General features: G+C 34.1%; 1 protein-coding gene across 1 annotated transcript in view; it reads right to left on the bottom strand.

Annotated features, from left to right (window-relative positions):
* The window catches only part of LOC150041105 (uncharacterized), a 324,318-nt gene that overhangs the window by 36,839 nt on the left and 265,068 nt on the right, over positions 1-22,411 (bottom strand). The window contains exons 18-20 of the mRNA XM_090327132.1: positions 19,980-20,328; positions 19,502-19,787; positions 16,137-16,182 (exon numbers count right to left, since the gene is read on the bottom strand). Coding sequence (XP_090183258.1) covers positions 16,137-16,182; positions 19,502-19,787; positions 19,980-20,328 — 681 coding nt within the window. The remainder of the gene's footprint in view (positions 1-16,136; positions 16,183-19,501; positions 19,788-19,979; positions 20,329-22,411) is intronic.

Below are 22,411 nucleotides of genomic sequence, written 5' to 3'. Positions count from 1 at the left end.
GAGAGTAGAGATATGAAGCTGGATATTTATTAGAAACTTACTCTTTTTAATAAAATAGTATTTTTTCTACTCTGATAGTAGTTTTTAGTGAGTTTCACTTGGGTGTGTTGGTGGAGGGAGCAGGGGGATTTCCAATGTCTAACATCTTTGGCTGTCTGAACTAAGGAATATACTCCTGGCATCTATATTGAGTTCAAAGATTGTGCTGAAGAGAGGCTAGGGACAGGAGAAGTAGAACTGTGGAACTAAGAAATAAACATTAAATATTGGATTGGGAATGAACACATAGATATAAAACATCGCATGATTACTTGATTGAAGAAACCTTTAAAAATCAATGCATTAAAAGAATTCATACAGAAAAAAGCCAAAACACTTCATCTAGTTTTTCTTTTTAAATCTCATTAACAGTGACCTGAATGAGACGCAGTAATGTCAACCCTGACAAACACAAATCAATACCCTTTATCAGCCAGTTATACCAGATAGCCATAGAAAATTATAAAAACAAGATATGAGTCCTCAAATCCCACTGAGAAAAGTAGCAAATATGATTTTTCAGGTTTACAACAGCCAGAATTTAATAGAACAGCCAACAGAAAAAGACTAAAAGAGTTAGTTATGTTAGAGGCAGGAAAAAACGTCTCAATTGTTTACAGAAAAACAAGGTCAAATATTTGGCCTGATTATATAAGGAAAATTTCCTTCATATGGAAAACTCCTTCAAGGAAATTCAGGAAATCCATGGAAATTCAAGAAATCATGTAGCCTCTGTTAACCCAAATGAATATGTTATGGAAATATGAAAATCTGACTTCCCCAGGAAGGGGACATTAAAAGCAGAGACATGCTGCCTCTGCCTTGAGAAAAACCACTGGACTAGGGACTGTCCCTTTCTCCATGGAGAGGCCAGGGACTCTGTCACTAAAATTGATTGAAGATACCCAAGACCTCCCTGTCAATGAGCTACAACTAGTGAACTTTCAATGTCATATGAGGTGCTTCAAAGTGTTAAAACTGATAATAAATTTCTTTTTATATACTAGAACTTGCTCCTCTGCCTTGACTAGTGTATATACATATATATATATATATTATACTATATACTTGACTAGTATATAGTACTTGGCATTGACAGAGCACGAAGGATCGAAGATTTATTCTACTGAGATGCAGAGAGGAAAATTATACTTTTATCTCAGGTCTCTTGTTTCTCTGGAATTTCCATCTCTATTGTCATACAGAGAGATATTTGGGATAGTTTAGCAGCCACAATGTATCTTAATATAAGTAGATCTGCGCTATTCCTGAGAGCCCTGATAGGCTTCTACCTAAAGAGAATAATGTTCCTAAGGAGATATTATCAACAGTAAATCCTCAGATCTGGGATCTAGAAATGTCTGGCAAAAACAGTAAATGTGCAGCCTGCTCTTCACTTAAAAATCTCTTGTCACTTTCGTCCAAAGAAACAATATACTATTAAGGCTAAAGCTAGACATAGACTGTAAACTTTAGTTACTAAATTTGTTAAATTTGGAGTATTTCTGTCATGCCAATGCCCTTGCAGTTCAACTATGCTCCCTGTGCTAAATCCAAATGGAAGATACACAGCTGTATAAGACTTGAGACATTAATGAAGCCATGGTGCTGATACACCCTGCAGTTCCTAATACTTATAGCATATTGGCTCAGATTCCTGAAATATTCCTTGATGTAGTGTTCTTAAATTTAAAAAGAATGCTTTCTTTGAATCAAAAATAATATTTTTTGTTTTTCCTTTGAATATACAAATCCAGACACTTTGGAAATATTAAATTGCCTCAAGTCTTTAGCAAGAGCCCCCCCCCCACCTATTTGTGTATGTGCTGCCCCAAGAGTTATAAATGTTAACTTCTTTTGGAAGCCTTAATGCAGTTATGTGGGTGATTTATTAATTTATGGCCATACAAAACTGGATTCTGATAAAACTACTATTCAAGGAATAGCAGCAGTTTGCAGCATATGGATCTTCCATTTTAATCTAATAGAAATAGCCTCTCAGCCTCTAATAGCCTCTCTGTGAGGCTACACAAGACTCTAATAATGAACATTTAAATTAGACTGCTCTATAATAAGCTTTCAGTAAATGAAAGGAGCTTCTAACGTTAGCACTATCCTTTTATTTACACATAGACAAGCCTTTCACTTTATATGTACAAGAATGGCCTTGGGAGTTTTAACTCAGAGGCTGTATGACATGCCTCCACCTGTTCCCTCTTTTTTTCTGAATAACTGGACTATACATATAGTATAAGAAGCAACTAAAGTAACCTATGTAAATTCATTGGAGGTACCAACTCCTGCTCAGTTAAGGGTTTATTAAAGATTAAAGGTCATTAATGACTGATTGCAAGAAAGCTAATGCCAAACACTTATTATAAACTCCCTCAAATTATTTTAAAGACTTTTAATACTTTAAATCCTCTACCCTCTTAACAACCTCAGATAAACAATGAACACATTCATATATAGTAACTATTGATCAGTTTTACTCTAGCAGGGCAGATCTGAAAGATCGGCCATTAGAGATTCCAGATGAAAAATGGTTTTCAGATGGAAGCGGTTTTATAAATGAAAAAACAAAACCTAGCAGGATATGCAATAGTAAATCAATGCAGTATAATAGAAACTAAGCCTTTCCCTTGTAACACTTCAGCACACAACATTGGATTGATTATTCTGATTTCACCATCACACCTGGGTAAACACAAAGACTTAATTATCCCTGCTGACTCCAAATAATCTTTGCTTTATTTTCTTTTGTTTTACATGCTCATTCAGAAATTGGAAAGAGGCCTACTGACTCTGAGAAGCCAACTTTTGTTTAGAATGCCTGGAACCTTTCCAAGTAGCTGTTACTCACTGTAAAGGCCATCTCAACATTCAAGATTCCTAATCAGCCATGATGATGGGATGCTTTTGCTGACTCGAAAGATGCTTCAGAAAGTTGCATAGGAATGACTTTAGTCCTAGCCATGACCAAATTCCCTGAAACCTTAGAAATACAGTGGGGACCCTAAAGAGATTATAAATTTAGGAAAATGTGTATGGTGGATAGAGGAAGATGATCACAGATAATACCTCAGGCAGATCAATGGAAAATCATAAAAAGCCTTACTAATCCTTACTACTTAGATTGAGAAACTCAATATCAATCTCCTAGTTGTTGGAAAGAAAGCAGTCTCCATCACTACTCAAGATGTATCCAGAACCTGCCCTATTTCCATGGAGAGAAAATTAAACTGTGTCTTCTCTCTAAATACATTCAATGAAGAGTAACTTTTCCAGGAGACGGTTGGCAAGTAGATTTTACCCCAGTCCCTAAAGGCAGCGGATTTACATAGTAGCATATATGGATATGTTTTCAGGATGCATACACACCCTTCCAGCATGTAAGGAAAAGAGGCCAAGAAGGCACTAAACCTTTCTTAAAAATACTTCCCAGGATTCTGTGGCCAGAATGACAATTATCTGATTTGGGGTGGGAGGACAATAGGATTTGAGTTCAGGGCCTTGTGCTTACCAGGTAAGTGCTTTACTGCTGAGTAATACCTCTAAACCTTTTTTAACGTCTTTTTTTCCAGTTGTGGGGCTTGAGCTCAGGGCCTGAGCACTGTCTTTGGACTTTCTTCAAGGCTAGAGCTCTACCACGTGAGCCTCAGCACCACTTCCAGCTTTTTTTCTATGTATGTAGTGCTGAGGAATCGAACCTGGGTCTTCGTGCATTCTAGGCAAGCACTCTACCACTAGGCCGAACTCCCGGCCCTCTAACCATTTTTTTTATTTTTAGATAGGGTCTTCCTTTTTGTATGATTCCACATCTGGACTGTGGTGTGTCTGTTTTAACCTACCTGTCATAGCTTGGATGATGTGGACACATCATATCCAGCTATTGGTTTCAAGACATTGAACTTCAGTTTTTACCCCATTTAAATTTCTCATTATGCATCTTTTGTTTTACAGATAACTCAAGAAACTTATATGGCTTTGGCAGATGCTCCTTCATATTCCTGATCATTTGGTAAAATTAAAAAGGGAAATTTATAACTCAAAACTACATAGGTAAGCTATGTATAAAGCAATACCTAGACTTCAGTCAAAATTGCTACCTAAAACCTTCTTAAGAATTAGAACAGCACCTAAAGTCTCTCTTTAGTTAAGCCTATTTAAGATGCTATGTGTTCTGATTTCTAAAATACAAAGTTTCTCAAAATATGTCAATGTCAGCAGGCCTTATTGGTTTATGAAAATCATATTCTCATGGAGCCAAGTAATCATAGAGCTCTATTTTACAAAATAAAGATTAGAAAAGTTTCACTAAAAGTTGGAAAAATAACTCTTTGAATCTAACTTCTTCCAAAATGGAAAGAATATTTTCCAATTCCTCTTTTTCTTCCTTTCCCTCCCTACCACTTTCCTTCCTTCCTTCCTTCCTTGTTTCCTTCCTTCCTTGTTTCCTTCCTTCCTTCCTTCCTTCCTTCCTTCCTTCCTTCCTTCCTTCCTTCCTTCCTTCCTTCCCCTCCCTCTCTTCCTTTCCCTCTCTCCCCCTCCTTCCCTCACTCACTTTCTTTCTTTCTTCTTTCTTCTTTGTCTTTCTTTCATCCATCTGTCTTTCTTTCTTTCTTTTCCTCCCTCCCTTCCTCTCTCCCTCCCTCCCTCCCTCCCTTCCTTCCTTCTTTCCTTCCTTCCTTCCTCCTTCCATCATCTCTCTTTCATTTCTCCCTATTTTCTCTTCTTTCTCTTTCTGTTCCTCTTTCTATCTTCAATTTGTTGCAGAAAAGAGTTGCCATTTGATAAATATTTTCATTCCTTTTAGTGTTTCCACTGCTGCAAAGATACCCAGAAAAAAATTGTTGAGTTTATATTTCCATAATTAAAATGGAATCTCTCCAAATCCTCTCAGGTTTATCTAAACTAGAGAAAATAGGACTCGTTTTCCTCTAATCCTCTAGAAGACAAAGATTCTCATCAAGGAAAAGAAAACTCTCATTATATAAAAACAGTTTAATGAAGGACTAAATAGCTTATATAAATGTTTGGTCTTCGAATCTTTATCCTAAAATAACTTATTAGTGAATCAATCTGTTCAACCATATATATATGCATATATATATATATATATTCTCTCATTAAAGGTCTCTAATTCTCTTCCATTTTTGTCAGTAATGAGGGATGAACTCAGGACCTGGGTGCTGTCCCTAAGCTTTTTGCTCAAAGCTATGGCTCTGGAATTGAGACACAGCTCCACTTCTGTTTTTGGGGGTAGTTAATTGGGGATAAGTGTCTCATGGACTTTCTTTCCCAAGGTGACTTTGAACTGAAATCCTCAGACCCTAGTTTCCTAACTAGCTAGGATTATAGGCATGAGCCACCAGTACTCTGCTTCAATGTCCCCATTTAAAAAAATTATACAATTGATAACTTTCTCCTCCTCCACTTTCAATTTTTAAATTGAAGACTAAATGTTTACTTATTTGAAAGCTGAAACATTACAGAAAATTCAGGTAGAACCTGAAAGAAAAATTTAAAGCACTTCTACTAGCACATATTATTTTAATGCAGGGGTTTTATTGTGGCATTTTAATATATGTTTATGATTTATCTTGATTAAACTACCCCAAGCACACTGTCTCTTACCCTTCACTTTCTTACAATTTCAACAGGTTTCATTGCTCTATTTTCCCATGAATTAGCAGACTCACCATTGTGAAAATGACTCTATTACTGAAAGGAATGTCTATGCTTCAATGCAATCCACATCAAAATGACAATCATTTCATTTTCTTTACAGAGATAGAAAAATTTACCTTACATTTCATTTGGAAGCCTAAGAGACTTTGAATAGCCGAAGCAATTCTAATCAAAAAGACCAAGTTAGAGTGTCATAATACCTGACTTTTAAATATACTTCAGGGCCACAGTAATAAAAACAGTATTGTACTATCACAAAGTCAGTAGAACAGAATAGAAATAAACCCACATTTCTACAGCCATTTTACTTTTTCTTACAAAGGGGTCCAAAATATACATTAGAGGTCATATAGCCTCTTCATTGAGTTTTGGTCAGAAAATTGGATATTCACATGCAGAATATTGGAGGCAGATTACTGCTATACTACTATCAATTCAAAATATGTCAATGATCTTACTGTAATATATGAAACACTATAGGAATGTATAAGGAAAATACAAGGAGAATAATTCATCTATCATCTCCACATCCTTTTTTAAATTGCTGTGAAATATTCTCAATCTGATTAAAGTGTGATATCAGTAAAAGATTTGATATGATTGCCACACATAAAAAATGGTTTAACGTCTGCCAATTATATTTGTATTTCCTTGAAAACCAAAGTCTCAAGCCAAAGGCAAGAATTGTTAATTGAATATCAGAAGTATGCCCTTTTTTCTTTGGAATGCTGAAAGATTAAACATGCTAATGAATAACAACAAAACCCTCATTACAGCCTCTAATTAACCAGTGAAATAATTCAAACCATAACTTCTGTAGCAATTCAGCAGCTGTCCCAGAATAACCAGGCCTTGGTTGTAACTGCTAGCTTTCCTAATTTTTGTCTGTGATTTTTACTCAGCACTAACAGAGAAAGCCAACTACATTTCTCAAGCCAAATGCAAAGGTTGCTCTACTTCAAGCTTCCATATGTCTACAATCAAGGATCAGGGTATACCTGATACTCCTCTATTTTTTTTTACTATGAACATATTCAGCTCTGTGCCTACCTTTGGTTCTCTATTATGAATTAAAAGCCTTTGCTTGTTATCATTAGGTGTCTTTTTTTTCTTTCTTCAGTCCTCTAATGCAGGTATTTCACAGCCTTGGTTGTTGAATAGTCTAAGCTAAATCATACTTAGCAACAAAAAAAGATTTACATGAGTCTTACTACCTCTCAATTGCAACTATTTGATAAGAAAAGAATTATGAATAGTTTTAAACTTATTTTAACCCATGAAATAAAATATCTAAAAAATCAATTTTTGGAAAATGCCTAATATTTTCTAAAATGTATCACCTCTCCAGTATTGTTGACAAATCCTTATCTAAAATCGGTAGTTACTGAGGGAGCATTAACAGAGTGCATATCACAGAATCATTCATTAAACAAGAAGAGCGTTCTTTTCTCTCAAAAATGGAACCAATATTATACTGGCTTGATAGAGCCCTCTGATTTCTTTTGAAAGTAAAGAAGTGATGGGTCATTTACTAGGTTTCAAATAGATGGGTTTTAAGAGGCCTTTGGCAAGATAGGTGCTTTGCATAGGTAGAATATGATCAAACCGAGATAATCTATTGGCTAGTGTTTGGTATTGAAAATGTTAATCTAATCCTTAGGAAAGATTCCCAGTAATGAATTTTTCAAAAGGAATTTTTCTAAGCAGTATTACAGGTACTGCTTTTTAATCTTAAATATATGTTATGCTAATTACTAATAATAGATTATATTATACTTCTGTTTTGAAAATTACTAGGTTATTTAAGTTAATGAGTAGCAATATGAGTCAAAAGTCCCTGTAAGATAAGGACGATGTTATTTTGCATTAGGGAAAGACAGAATAAATTCTAGAATATCTAATATGTAAACTCACAGAACTGTAGCAATTTTCCCCTGTTTTTGTTCAACTTTGTTCTCATCAGTAATTTAATGGACCTGTGCAAATTACTATATGATAAAACATAAAATAACTTCAGTAAATGAGTAAGTAGGAGTGATATTCTTTCAACAAATCACTTTATACTATAAAAGTAGGACTAGAAAATATTTAGAACTAAGCAATGTATTGGAGAAAATTTCCAGCAAATGAAGAAATATTTTTTTATTCCTTGATGTAATCCAATTTAACTGAAGATATAAAAGGTAATTGAGAGAGAATATCTGAGTATGGGTTGTGATGGCCACTGTGGAAGAATAATGAGTGGTTCATTAATGATATACTTAGCTGCCCTAGTTATGGTAAGATATAGAAAATGGGGTATATTAAAGACAAAACTGATCAAATAAGATATTAAGTAAGAGTGGAATTGTATTGCAGAAAAGAAAGGTATGTTGCTTCTTCAATATAGATGTTTTAGAGACGAAGCAGACATTAAATGTGATGACAAGTAAACAATAGAAATTTGTGGAGATAGGGAAGGAGTACAAAGGTTTTTTGTATGTGCCAGTCATGTGTAAATCTATTATAATTGTATCTGGGAAGCTCCTGGTAGGGGGAAGGCATGTCACATTGTTGTATTTAGAATATTTTTCCTTATTTCTATCATTATGTAGTTCCTAGATTGGCTGATTAAAAAATAGCAGAGCTTGATTTATATTAGACAGTAAGTATAGATATAATTAATGAGAAAATACACAAACATTTCAGCTTATTTGTTTAATTTTTATTTTGGAAACTATAAATTAAGGGATATGCATAATAGTTTCTAAGTATATATAAAAATCAATACACTATAGCTTCACTGCACTTAGAATTTAAACCTGTGCTGACAAAATAGAGGAGACTATGGTTATAAGATCATTTTGATAACTTTCTGACCAAAGCCCCATAAATTCGTATTTAACATGGCTCAGAAGATAGGAAATACTCATAAACAATGTTTACATTGAAAATGTACATAAAAATATAAATTATTGCCAGCCACCAATGGCTCATATATGTAATCCTAGCTACTCCAGAGGTTGAGCTCTGAGGATCGAATTTTGAAATCATCTAGGTAGAAAAGTCCCTATTAGACTCTAAATAATCACTTAAAAACCAAATGTGGAGCTGTGGTGTGGTAGAGCTCTAGCTGTTAAGTACAAAGAGGTTCAGTGGACAACTTCCAGGCTCTGAATTGAAGCCTTACAACAAACAAAAATTACAAATAATGTACATGTGTTCTGTGGTCTAAGAACATTTTAAAACACTGACATGTGTAGAGAGGCAACCTAAAGCTGGATCTCTGGGTCTGTCAATCAGCTAAAAGCTGGGCATCGAGACTCTTCTTTTGCATCTGTGCCTTTATATTTGAGCTATCCTCTGCTACAGTCATTTTATAATCACCTGGTCTACAAGAATAACAAAATTCACCTACAAATATCTTGCTGAGAAAAGGAAAAGTGCTCCTCAGGTAGGCAATGCCATCTTCTTATCATAAAGAGAACACCCAAGAGTTACAGACTACCTGCCAGGTCTCAGGAGTCAAAGAGTAATGGGCTTCCAGGCCATACCTGTGACTTGGGGGTTATTTTAACTATTTTTACCTTTCTTACTCCTTACCCCCTTACTTCTCCCTAATTAACCCGAGGCCAATGTCTGTACAAGTGAAGAGAGTTAAGGTTGTCATATAAAATGTTTCCTTTCTCAGTCCTTCATCATGTCTCCTGGAGAAAGGTGACTGGGCCTTATGTGGGACTCCTGAACCTTGGGCCTGGGGTCTAAAACACAGGTTTTAGAAATATGGAAGCAATCTTCAATGACATAAACTTTCTCACTAACTCTAATGTAGTAACTACAACATTTTGGAGTTCTTAGTTCCGCTATTTAATTGGTTTTGTATTTGAAGTTGAAGTCTGTATAGCTTACCATATATTATTTTTTTTAGTTTAGGAGGCATGTAATCTTGTACAACTTGAAAAAAATACAGATCAAGAATACTAGGAGCAAATAAAAATTCAAATAATCCATATCTCAATTTACATGATTTTATTTTTCAGTACAGTCAAGAACAAGCTCTTTGTTGAGATTTGGATGTGGTATATTTTACCAGGATTTGGATAATAAAGATCAAATGGCTATCATTGAAAAAGGATGTTAAACACTTTGTCACTTAGATTATATTTATTGGCTACTCATCGAATAAGAAATATCTTAAATATACTGAGTATTTTAATGCTTTAAGTCTAATTTCTTTTCAGTCAAGCCCTCATTTAACTTAATTATTTCCACCAAAAGATATAAATGTTTTACTAAGCACATGAAGCTTATGCCCCAATAATGAAGCAATACTCTGATCTTTTAATGTCATTGGGTGGAAGGGGCCCACATATCTAGAAACAAACTGTCTAGAAAACCTGTTAGTCTGAATGTCATATTCTGCTAGTCAACCAACACAAATAAGCCTTATACTAAGCAATCAGTATGCTAACATTGGTCTAAACAATGAAAATAAGCATTAACATTTGTGGAGGAAAACTGTTAAAGAATAATCAATTATTTAAGAAAAACCAAGACTAAACTCCAGAAGTAAAGGAAAGAATTTATAGGATAAGGAAAAAAGTTCAAAACCCATTTATTTAAAGCTTTCAGAGCAATTTAAAAGGACATTGTATCCATTAAACTTTGACTAACAAAGTCTAGGCTGCTATGAAATAGCCCTTTAAAAATTTAAAACTTGATCATAAAACTGAAAAACTGAAATTCATGGGATAAGTAGCAAAATTTGGCAACCAGACAATTGAGGTTAAAATTTGAGCCTTGGCCCTTCCAATACATATTATCAAAGAACATAGCTATGGTAAAAGGATTGAGGCATAGGCACATGGGACTAAGTATTAAAAGAAACTGAAAAACTTCCGGAAAGTGGAAATTGAAACAATAAGCTTACCCTTAAGAATGAGAATATTATTACTCTTAGACACTTCAGCCTATTTGCTGTCAACTAGGAAATAAAAGATTAGTACTTGCTAGCTCTTCAGAAAATAATTTCAAACTCAGAGTTCTATACCCAGCCAAGTTGTCTTTCATGTGGAAGGATGCAAAACAAAATATTATGCATATATAGTACAAAATATTCATTACCCATAGCTATTCTCTGAAGAAATTACACGTACTCCACTAAAATGATTAATAATGAAACAAAGAAGAATATGTTAGACATGACAAAGTATACTAAACAACCCAACACTAAAGAAAACACTAAACCATACAGAGCAAATGAAATAATTTTTGAAAATATGGCTGTGAAACAAGGTAACTGTCAGGTAATATATTAAAAATAAGATAACATAATGTAAAACTCTGGATGCAATTTGGAAATACGATTACAGTGACTCAAATAAAATACAGGAAATAGAATGAAGAAAGTAAAAGCATGTTGAATGGTTGAGAATATTGGTATGGCAGCTGTTGGATATAAAAAGTTAAATATGTACACTTCAAATGTCAAGTTAATAACTAGAAAAATACAAAGCAGTTGTTTGTAGATCTTTCCAACCATCATTGGGGGAAAACAAATAAAATTCACCCTACTCAAGGAAAAGAAAAAATGAAATGAAATTGTGACATTTAATAAAATAAACCTGAGATGAAATGAAATGACATTGTGAAATTATAGGGAAGCAGTCAAACAAAAATAATAATGTAATATGGCTAAGCCCAAGCATAACAGCAATACATGTAAATGAGTTTTCTTCTGTCAAAGAAGAACCTCAGTTCGGTACAATGTTTACATATTTTGTTAATTCATCCACATGAGAATAACTAATTCACACTGAGTTAAAAGAACACCAACAATTCTATCAAAATATGAAAGATACCTTTTTAAAGTTTGAATTAAACATCTCTCAACTAGCATAATCATCTGAATGTAAAGAATGTCTAAATTATCAGTTTATATATTTCATTTTATATGAAAATAAAGCAAAGTTGCTGCTAAAAATCTAACAGTAAGAGATAAATCATGGACATTAGGGGTTTTATTTAGGAAGAAATTATTATGATTCCATATTTTCACTACGGTAAATAGTGCTGCAATGAATATCATTGTGTTAGAAACTTTAGTATGCCCTTGTTTCTGGACACTTGAGTAAATGCCAAGGATTACTGGGTCATAGGCGAGCTCAATGTTTAGTCTTTGAGGAACTGCCATACTGCTTTCCAGAGTGGTTGAATGAGTTTGCACTCCCACCAACAGTGTAGTAGTGATCCCTCCTGGCAACATCCCTTCCAGCATCTGTTATTATTAGATTTCTTGATAATGGCCATTCTAACTGGAGTGAGGTGGAATTTTAGAGTTGTTTTGATTTGCATTTCTTTTATGGCCAGAAATGTTGAGCATTTTTTCATGTGTCTATAGGCCATTCTTACTTGCTCTTCAGAGAAATGTCTCTATAAGTCTTTGGCCCATCTTTTAATGGGATGGTTGTTTCTTTGAAGATTTGTTTTGGAGAGATTCAATTTTTTAAGCTGCAGATATATTTTAGATATGAGGCCTTTGTCTGTTGCATGGCTATTGAAGAAACTCTGTGGGGTTTCTATTTAACGTGTTAGTTACGTCCTTTGCCATACAGAAGCTCTGCAGTTTAATGCAGTCCCATCTGTCCAAACTTTCTTTAATTTGTTGAGTTTCTGGGTCTTTATTAAGAAAGTTTTGACCTTTACCAAGGAGACCTAGTGTATCTACTCTTCCTTCTTGTAAAGTTTTCAGGGTATCTGCTTTGACTTCAAGGTCTTTGATCCATTTGGAATTAATCATGGTGCAGCCTGGAACCAACCCAGATGTCCCTCAGTAGATGATTTGATCAAGAAGATGTAGTACTTATACACAACAGAATTCTATGCTACCATCAGAAAGAATGACATCACCCCATTTGTAAGGAAATGGAAACACTTGGAAAAAATCATATTAAGTGAAGTAAGCCAGACCCAAAGGAACATAGGCTCAATAGTTTCTCTCATTTGTAATAATTAGTACACATCTAGGACTTTCCTAGCAGAGGATTACAATAGCTCAAATACTAGGTGCATAAGGTCATATAGTATGAGACTAAATGAAAGGATCTCTAGGATATGAAAACAAGAGGTTTATCTTGTATGATTTTTGTTCTTAATATACTATGTCATTTCTCTTCTCTTGTAGCCCTTTGTTTAATCTTATATTATTACTGTATCTGACTTTGTTACCTGGTATATTGTATATACGTTTATTTGTTTATTTGAAATAGGAAAGGGAAGGGGGAAAGCAAGATGATTGGAAGGGGGTAGGGGAGGGAAATAGGGACAAAAACATGAGGAGGGGTATTAATGTGTGAGAAGTAATGCACCTACTACCTAGCAAGTATAACTGTAACCCATCTATACATTACCCTGGCAATAAAAAATAAAAAGAAGAAATTATGATTAATAGTTCAAAAGTTAAATAAAAATGAGTTTTATTTAGGATCTATCAAGTTACTGATCCTTGTCTAATCTGAATGTAGTTTACTCATGGAAATATAATCTGACTTTACCTTTATGTATGTACCTATTAATGAGGATCATACTCTTTTAGTACAACTCAGTGCACTTGCTTACAATCAGGTGTAGTAGATCAAGAATATAATCCTATCTAATTCGAAGGTAGAAATCAGACATTGATATGGTCCAAATGCTGAAGAATTCTCTCAATACAAGGATTCTTTTTATTGCTCTTTTAAACCATTTCCATTTTTGTCTTGTCTTCTCTGAATTCCAATCTAGTATGTTTTTAATTAATATGATCTTGTCTGTTGAAGAATATTATATAGATACATAGATAAATACATATATATGTATAGATACATTTGTACATATTTAAACTTTGCAGATTGGATTTAATAAATGAGCATAATTATCAGTTATTATGGTATTCATTCAAAATGTTATGAGTATGAAAAAATCTGGGTTGTTTCCAAGCTTTGGGTAATAAAAATAAAGCATCTGTGTATATGAGTATGGTAAGGTTTTGTATGCATGTGAGTTTCCATTTCTTTGAAAAAATGTCCAAATATTTTATTTCCTGGGTCATGTGGCAATAGAATGTTTCATTTTTAAGAGATTGCCTTGCTGGGTGCTAGAGGTTCATGCCTGTAATCCTAGCTACTCAGGAGGCTGATATACAATAATTGCAGTTCAAAGACAGCCTGGGCATGGAAGTCATCTCCAAATAAACAGCAGAAAACCAGAAGTTAATCTGTTGCTTAAAATGGTGGAGTGCTAGCCTAGGGCAAAAAAGCTTAGGTACAGTGCCCAGGCCCAGTGTTCAAGGCCTAGGACAGAGAGAAAGAGAGATAGAGACAGAGACAGAGACAGACAGAGAGAGACAGAGAGACAGAGAGACACAGAGAGACAGACAGACAGAGACAGACAGAGAGAGAGACAGACAGAGAGACAGAAGACAGAGAGACAGAGAGACACAAAGAGAGAGACAGATAGAGAGAGACAGAGAGACAGAGAGAGACAGAGAGAGACAGAGAGAGAGTGTGTCATTGATAACCATCTTGTAATGTTGTCACTGCCATCTCTATGTCCTGCTTGTGAAAATGTTTGTCTCCATTTCTACATGGATATATTATTCGATTTGTCTATTCTTTGTCATGTATCTATTGTACAAATATTTTCTCCTTGGCTGTGACTGAAATTCTCATCCTCTTCACAGAACAATCTCAACGTTTCATTGTATAGATAATGTTTTGATGCCAAATTTAAGAAATCTTATCCTGACCCTGAAAACCAATGATACCCTCTTAATTATAAAGAATAAAACATTTAAAAATTTTATGTTTTAAACTTAAATCTGTCATCCATTTGAAATCAACTTTTTAACGTAAGGGGTGAGGTTTAGCTCGAGATACGTATTTCAGTTTTTATCTACAGAAACTATATTTTTTGTGTTCAATTGCTTTTTATAAGTTTTTATAGATGTTTATGTTCTTCTGATGGAATTTTCATTATTATCTGTTTAGGCACATTTTATTTTCATTTGCCTTGAAATTTTGGCTATAGCCCCCAAATTATTTAGATTTAATTATTTAGACTTAATGGGCACCTGGTGGCTTACTGTGCCTGTAATCCTATCTCCTCAGAAGAGTGAGATCTGAGAATTGAGGTTCGAAGCCAGCCTGGAAAAGAAATTCCACTAGATTTTTATTTCCAATTAACCATAAGAATACCAGAAGTGGAGCTCTGACTCAAACTGGTAGAGGGCTGGCTATGAGCATAAACTAAACTGATTTTGATTTGTATATATGGGAATAAATCCTATTCTTACCACTACAGTTGATGCTTCTGCTATAACATTCAGAATTTTTGTATTACTGCAATATGATTTTCAATTAAATTAAATACTTGGTGTCATTCAATATTTGTGTTTCATTGAAAGCAATATATGTCCATTCTTATAATGTTTGCCTACATTCTTCTATGCAGACTTTTGTTAACCTCAGGATTATTTTTATTTAAAATGAAATTTTTAGGGGGGAAGACATTAGAGTGAATGTTTCTGATGTGATTTATGCCTACATAACTTATCTAATCAAATTCACATCTTCTTTTATTAGTAGTATTGCTTTTAGCTCAGTGAGAACAAGTAATGAGAGATATGTTTAAAGTATAGCAAATTAAATTTGCTGTCCTTTGCAGATATAGAAACAAAAAAGTTTAAGTCCTTCAAAGGAAAAATAAAAGAGAAATTCTCACAAGATAATGATAACAAGAAATGAAGTGAAAATGTAATATTTTCCCCAAATGCTGTTCATTACATGCAAAGCAACAATTACGCTGCCATATTTTTTATTTGATTAATCACATCGCCTCTCTTTATTTTATGCAGGTAAAAGGCACTCTCCAGATTCTCCTATGCTAGAAATTATAGCAGGACACAGGTAAGGTAAATAGGGTTATTTCCCACCATGCTTTGTGAATCTAGAATTTATTTGTAGCATTCATTTCTTACTTAAAAATAAGAGAAACATATAATCCATGTTATTTTAAAAGTTTATGAAATACATGCCAGGGTAGCCAACTATTTTAGGTATTTGTATTTGTAGGCTACCTTTGTCTATGGTTATTTTAGAATTATAAACATAGAATAAGCACATCATACAATGCTTATACAAAATTTTCAAAGCAGATGTATAAGTAATAATTGGTGAATATTGTATTCTTTCTTTTTCTAATATCAATAATTTAGTGTATATGCATCCAAACTTCTTTTAGTATACGTACATAATTATCTTTTACAAATTTACATAAATATTTTGCACCAACTAGAACAAAGTGAATCTTAATGGATGAGTGTGGAAGTATGATCTCAGTGTTGAAATGGTAATGAAAAGTGACTACAGAAATATTAGTACAGATTTTACCGTCAAAATTGAAGAATCATCTTCATCTTCATTGTTATCAGTAGACCTAAGGGAAAGAAAAGGTCAAATTGTAAAATTTCAGAAAATACGACCCAGAAATCAACAAATTAACGAGTCTTAAGTTTAAAACAATGTTCTTATGATTTCAAAATGGCAAACACCCAATATTTTTTTGCCTACAAATCCCAGGTGTCGAAAGAAATAAATGGTTATGTAGTTACGTACAAAATCAAACCTTAGAAACAATCTTGGGCTTGCCTTCCACACTAAACTAGACCTGAATAGAATAACATTAACTGAGCCACAGACTTGTGACAAAATTAGAAAAGAAATAGAGAGCTGGGAAAAGTGGCTCATGTGTGCAATAGAGGCTACTCTGGAGTCTGACATCTGAGGATTGTGGTACAAAGCCAGCCTGGACAGGAAATTCTATGAGAGCCTTATCTCAAATTAAATAATTTAAAATCCAGCAGTGGAGCTGTGAAGCTGTGGCTCTTGTGGTAGAGCAGTAGCCTTGAGCAACATATTTTGGGAATATTGCATAAGCCCCAAATTCAAGCCCCAGGACTATCAGAAAATAAAGAAACGAAAAAGGAAGGAGAGAAAAGCCTGGTGGTTTGACAAATTACTCTCTGTGTTGTGTATGTTAGTGTATGTATGTGTGTGTGTGTGAGCATGTGTGTTCATGTGTTTATTTTATTTTATTGTCAGGGTGATGTATAGAGGGGTTATAGTTACATTCATATGGCAGTGAGCACATTACTTTTTGAACATTATGACCCAGACCCATGTTGCATGAGTTTCTTAGAGAGACATCCCACTGGTCATATGACATCTAAAAGTGTACAAGAAAGTCTAGTGATAAAATATTTATTAATATGAATGTTGGACAAAATAATGTGTACACAGCAAAGATGCAGTTCTGTAGTGACAGTATTATGAGTATGTAAAACCAGCCTTTTATATTCAATACTAATAAAATTAACCAGGTAAGAATAAGAATAATCAATGAAAAAATGTAACTGCAAGCAGAACGTGTTGTGGCTTATCAATTGTTCTGTATATCAATTGTACAAATATTTGATGATGGTTCATATAAGTTTCCATTATCAACTTGCAATTCAATAATACAGTTTAACAAGAATTTTCTCATATACATGATAGCTTTCTTTGTTGACATGGGTCATGGAATAAGACTGATTATGGAGCAGAACTGGAACCAAACTAAACTTGAATAGAGCCACCTTGCTGAGCCATAAACTTGTGAATAAAATTACTCAATTGTGTGTGTGTGTGTGTGTGTGTGTGTGTGTGTGTGTGTGCGCGCGTGTGTGTATGTGTATACTAGTATTGGGACTTGAACTCATGGCCGGGGCACTATCTCTTAGCCTTTTTGCTCAAGGTGGACATTCTAATACTTGAGCTACAGCTCTACATTTGGCTTTTAACTTTTTTTTTTGTAATTGGAGATAAAAGGTATGCACATAAGGTCATATAGGATGAGACTAAATGAAATAAACTCTAGGATATGGAAACAAGGGGTTTATCTTTGTGATTGTTGTTTTAATGTGCTATGTTATTTCTTTTCTCTTTATTCCCCCTAATAGTTAATCTCATGTGGTTACTGTATCTGACTTTGTTACCTGGCATATTGTATATACATTTATTTGTTTTTGAAATAGGGAAGGAAAGGGGAAAAACAAGATTACTGGGAGGGGGTTGAGGGGGAAATGGGGAAAAAAACATGAGAAATAATGCACCCACTACCTGACGAATGAAACTGTAACCCCTCTAAACACTTCCCTGACAATAAAATAAAAATAAATAAAAAGTCTCACAGGCTTTCTTGCCTGGGTTATTTTTCAATTCTGATTCTCAAATCTTAGCCTGATGAATAGCTAGATTATAGGTAGGAGCTATCAGTACCTGGCTTTATTTCTGTTTTAAATCACAGAAATTTGGGGATTATGTTATATAGCATTATCACAATAAATGCTCACTAGTAATGCTTACTTTATTAAACTCAGAATGTCAAACAGGTGAGGTACTAATTAATACCTATGAAGTTTTGAGGGAAATGATGAATCAGTATTTTATGAGTTGACTAAGTGAATTAAAAACTAAATTTAGATGCTAGTATGGCTACACCTTTCAATAATTTTTTTACATTAAAAGGTTTATCAAAAGAGTTAAATGTTTATACTGCAAATTGTTCATTTGTGTATTCATTGTAATTTATGAATAAAATGATTTCTGTAAATTGGAGAGATTATGTTAATGAAACAATAAGTAGTTTTAGTTATGATATATTTTCCATTTCTTCAAAAGGAAGATAAGATATTCCTAAGATGGCTTCACAACAAATTTTATTCTCTACATTGAGAGCTTTGACTGGGTGTGATGGCATATACCTGTAATCTTGATACTCAGGAAGATGAGGCAGGAGAATGGTAAGCTGGAAGCTAGCCTGACCTACAGAGCAAGTTTCAAGAGAGCTTGGGCTACACAGTAAGAAATTTGTCTCAAATAACAACAACAAAATGCTAACTTTTCTCTATAATATGAGAGGCATAAAAGTACAAATGCTCAGAGAATTTCTCTCAAAGAGAAGAATAAATGTTTCAGAAAATCTTTTTAGTAATCCAATTTAGAATGCGGTAGAGAAATAGTGCTATTTTACATTAGGCACTTGATTCTAAATATTTTCTTTTTGTTATATTGAAACTATGAAACATTGAGTAAAAAAGTACTAAAGGAAGCATTGCTGCGTGTTGTATAATTTTTGTGAGATTTTCTATATAGGGTATCATTTCATGAAGGAAAATAAATGAAAACTTGAAAGCTGCTTGCTGTTTCGGTGAATTTTTGAATCATTATAATATCGCTCAAGTGGAAAATAGACTTGAAGCCAACGTTGCTTAGATTGCCTATATAGTCTCTTTTCTTTATAATTTTGTCATTTTACGTGTAAACGTTGCTTTTTGAATATTAAGCATGGCAATATAATGTTTCCAACATTTACTCTGGGGGAATGTTTTGACATTATGATTATTTTTTCTTGAAGAGAGGGTTATCATTTTTTCAAATGTTTCATCTGTTTATAGAAATATACAATCTGATTGTGTTCTGATCTTTTTTATTTCCCAAATTAAGGAAAGATGCGGCTAAAGTCAAAGTACTTTTTCTTTAAATTGTTTCCTTTTACTAAGGGATTTATAGAAAATACAAGGTATAATTTATGTAAATTCCTTAAGATTGTTTCTACATAGAATGTATTTGCCTTGTATATATGAAAAAAATAAAATCACATTTTACAGATATGCGTTGGACCTGTTAATATAAAAAGCCACATGTAGGAAACTTACCGGCCAGATCGGTTTGCATTTCTAGAAAATTCCTCAGCATATCCTTCTGCTGGCTTCACAGTAACGCCAATTGCAGAGCCCAGAATAAGTTTCCCTTCATATCTTGTGGGAGGTCTTATGAAAGCTGGCCCCAGAGCACATTCCTGTTTAGGACGCACAGCATGCTTCCTTGTAGGACTCACGGTACAGCGCCTGCCTTTTTTGTCAACACATCCTCTTCCAACACTCAGAGCACGTTCCCTACCATGCCTCTTAGCAGGTGCTTTTGCAGGACTCACAGCATGGCCTCTTGGAGGACTCAGAGCATAGCCTCTGGGAGGACTTACAGTGCGGCCTCTTAAAGGAATCATAGCTTGGCCTCTTGGAGGACTGACAACATGGTCTCTTGATGTCTTCACAGCACGGCCTCTTGAAGGATTCGCAGAACGGCCTCTTGAAGGACTCATAGCACGGCCTCTTGAAGGATTCTCAGAACGGCCTCTTGCAGGATTCACAGTACGACCTCTTGAAGGACTCAGGGCAGGATCTTTTAAAGGACTCACAGAACGGCTCCTTGCAAAGCGCACAGCATAGCCTCTTGGTGGATTCACAGCAACTCCTCGTGTAGGACTCAGAGGCTGTACCCTAGCCTGTCTCTCAGCTGGTTCTTTTCCGCGATTCATAGGAAGGCCTGATTCAGATCTCACAGGTTGTCTTCCTCCAGGTACTCCAACAGATCCCTTTGCTGGTCTCCACAGAGGTTTATCAGATTTTTTAGGAGTTTTCTCTGTAGGTCCTCCTTCGGCTCCACCTTCGGCTTTCAGAGCACCGCTGTATTTGTCAAGCAGCTGCAGAAAGAAAGAGAGAAGCAAAAGATTGGCTGCAAGACGATTAAAATGTAAAATGGCAGTTAAACATGTTATGATCAGCAAAGAAGTCTCTGAGTAAAATGAAAGGTCACATTTCAAATTAACGTATTTCACAGATTGTGTTCCCAATTTGTCTTCCAACTAAGGTCAAAAGTGAAGAGCACTGAGATTCATGCATGTCTCCATTCTTCCTGTGAAGAAACCATATTGGCAAGAGCTGTTAGTCATTTGGTACCTGTTCCAGCATACATTTGAAAAAAATTCACAATAGGAAATCAGTTATGTCACAATCATCAAGTGCTTTAAACACCCCTTTCCAAAATAGTTTTTAAATAATGATGTGCACACACACACACACACACACACACACACACACACACACACACACACACATCTAAATGTGAATCATAGATACTTCCAGTGGATGAGTTGTAATTAAGTTCAGGTGAAATTGAGACCTTTTCAGTAATTTTGACTTTTGGATCATGTGCATAGCTTATTCTTTAGAAAAATCATAATATTGAAAAAGAAAGCCCCAAAGGTGAATATAAGCAGAAGCAAGCAAATCTAGTCAAGTATATAAAATTATTTACAGCATCATATATAAAAGGGGTGACATTGATCAAGATATATGATATTTATAAACTACATTGTTAAATGGTGACTCCATTGTACAACTAGTTAAAAAGAAGAAAAAAAGAATTGCATGCATACATATATATGAATGTGCATGCAAAATTAATTTCTAATAATAGTTAAATAATCATGGAAAAAGAAAGCCCCAAAGCTAAATACAAACAGAAACAAGCAAATCTACTTCTGTATACAATTAATCATACTCAAATGATTAAAGTAAGTTTTCATAGTTGTACTCTATGAATCCATAATTGGATATGTATGTTTTCTGAAGACAAAAAAGATTGTAATATTTTTTCTCAATTGGATTATTGCTACTAATGGTATTTCCATTTGAATACAGAAATTAGTATTTATGGTCGGCTATATAATTTTATGTGAATTATATGAGTATATGTTGATAATTTTGACATCTAAGTATATCATAGTTCGGCAACAGAAAAAATATATATGGAGGATATGAAAAAGAGTCTGATAATATGGAATTTGAGTGAGAGAATTGGACAAAACAGTTAAAACTTCCCTTCATAGCATACATAAATAAATCATGAGTACTTTTTTATACAACCTATATCCAATTATCTGGGTCAGATATAAAAGACTGAAGCCCTAGTTGAAGAATTTGAAAAGTAGATCAAAACTCAATCACATCTGACTGCTTTCTAGAGTCTAATATTTTGTGCACTTACATATACTTTTTCAAATAATTATCCCTCATAGTGTTTATTAACATTAATTAGTTGTACAAGGGACTTTCCTTTGAGCATGCCTATATATATATATATATATATATATATATATATATATATACCATGTATACCATGTACTTTGATTAGAAACACCCCCCTCAAACTCTCCCATAAGCCTTTTTCCCAAACCAGTATGAACAAACTTCATTACTCCATTTTCACACATGGAATACAATATTTTGGCCATATTCATGCTCCTTCACATTTTCTGTTCATCCTTCTTCCTCCTACCAGTACTGGCCCTTTATTTATTTATTTATTTATTTATTTATTTATTTATTTATTTAATAATCTATCATTCATTTTTGTAAGTGTGTATTTATTGTTCAAATGAGTTGCACTGTAGTATTTCACTAATAAATCCATTAAATTTAATGATTTGAAAGTTTTAGTGATACCCATTTACTGCAGGAGAAAGAAAGGCATATAAAGCACCAGAATAAACTTCAGAGAGTTTTATATTTGCTACTTTTAATGATAATTGAAAGAGATAGACTCATCGATATAAATTTAAATATCCATTATAAGGACATCACGATTGACATACGGCTTTCAGAAATATGTTAGAAGCAGGAATTTATCTGCAAAGGTCACATTAGTCATATAAGGCATATGATTCATTATGATTTTAATTAACTGCTAGATTTGAAAATATAACAACTGTTAGTCACACAGTA

Source organism: Megascapheus bottae, chromosome X (assembly GCF_031878675.1).
Source record: "Megascapheus bottae isolate mThoBot1 chromosome X, mThoBot2.hap1, whole genome shotgun sequence".
NCBI classification, from domain to species: domain Eukaryota; kingdom Metazoa; phylum Chordata; class Mammalia; order Rodentia; family Geomyidae; genus Megascapheus; species Megascapheus bottae.
This window is presented reverse-complemented; position numbering and strand designations above follow the sequence as displayed.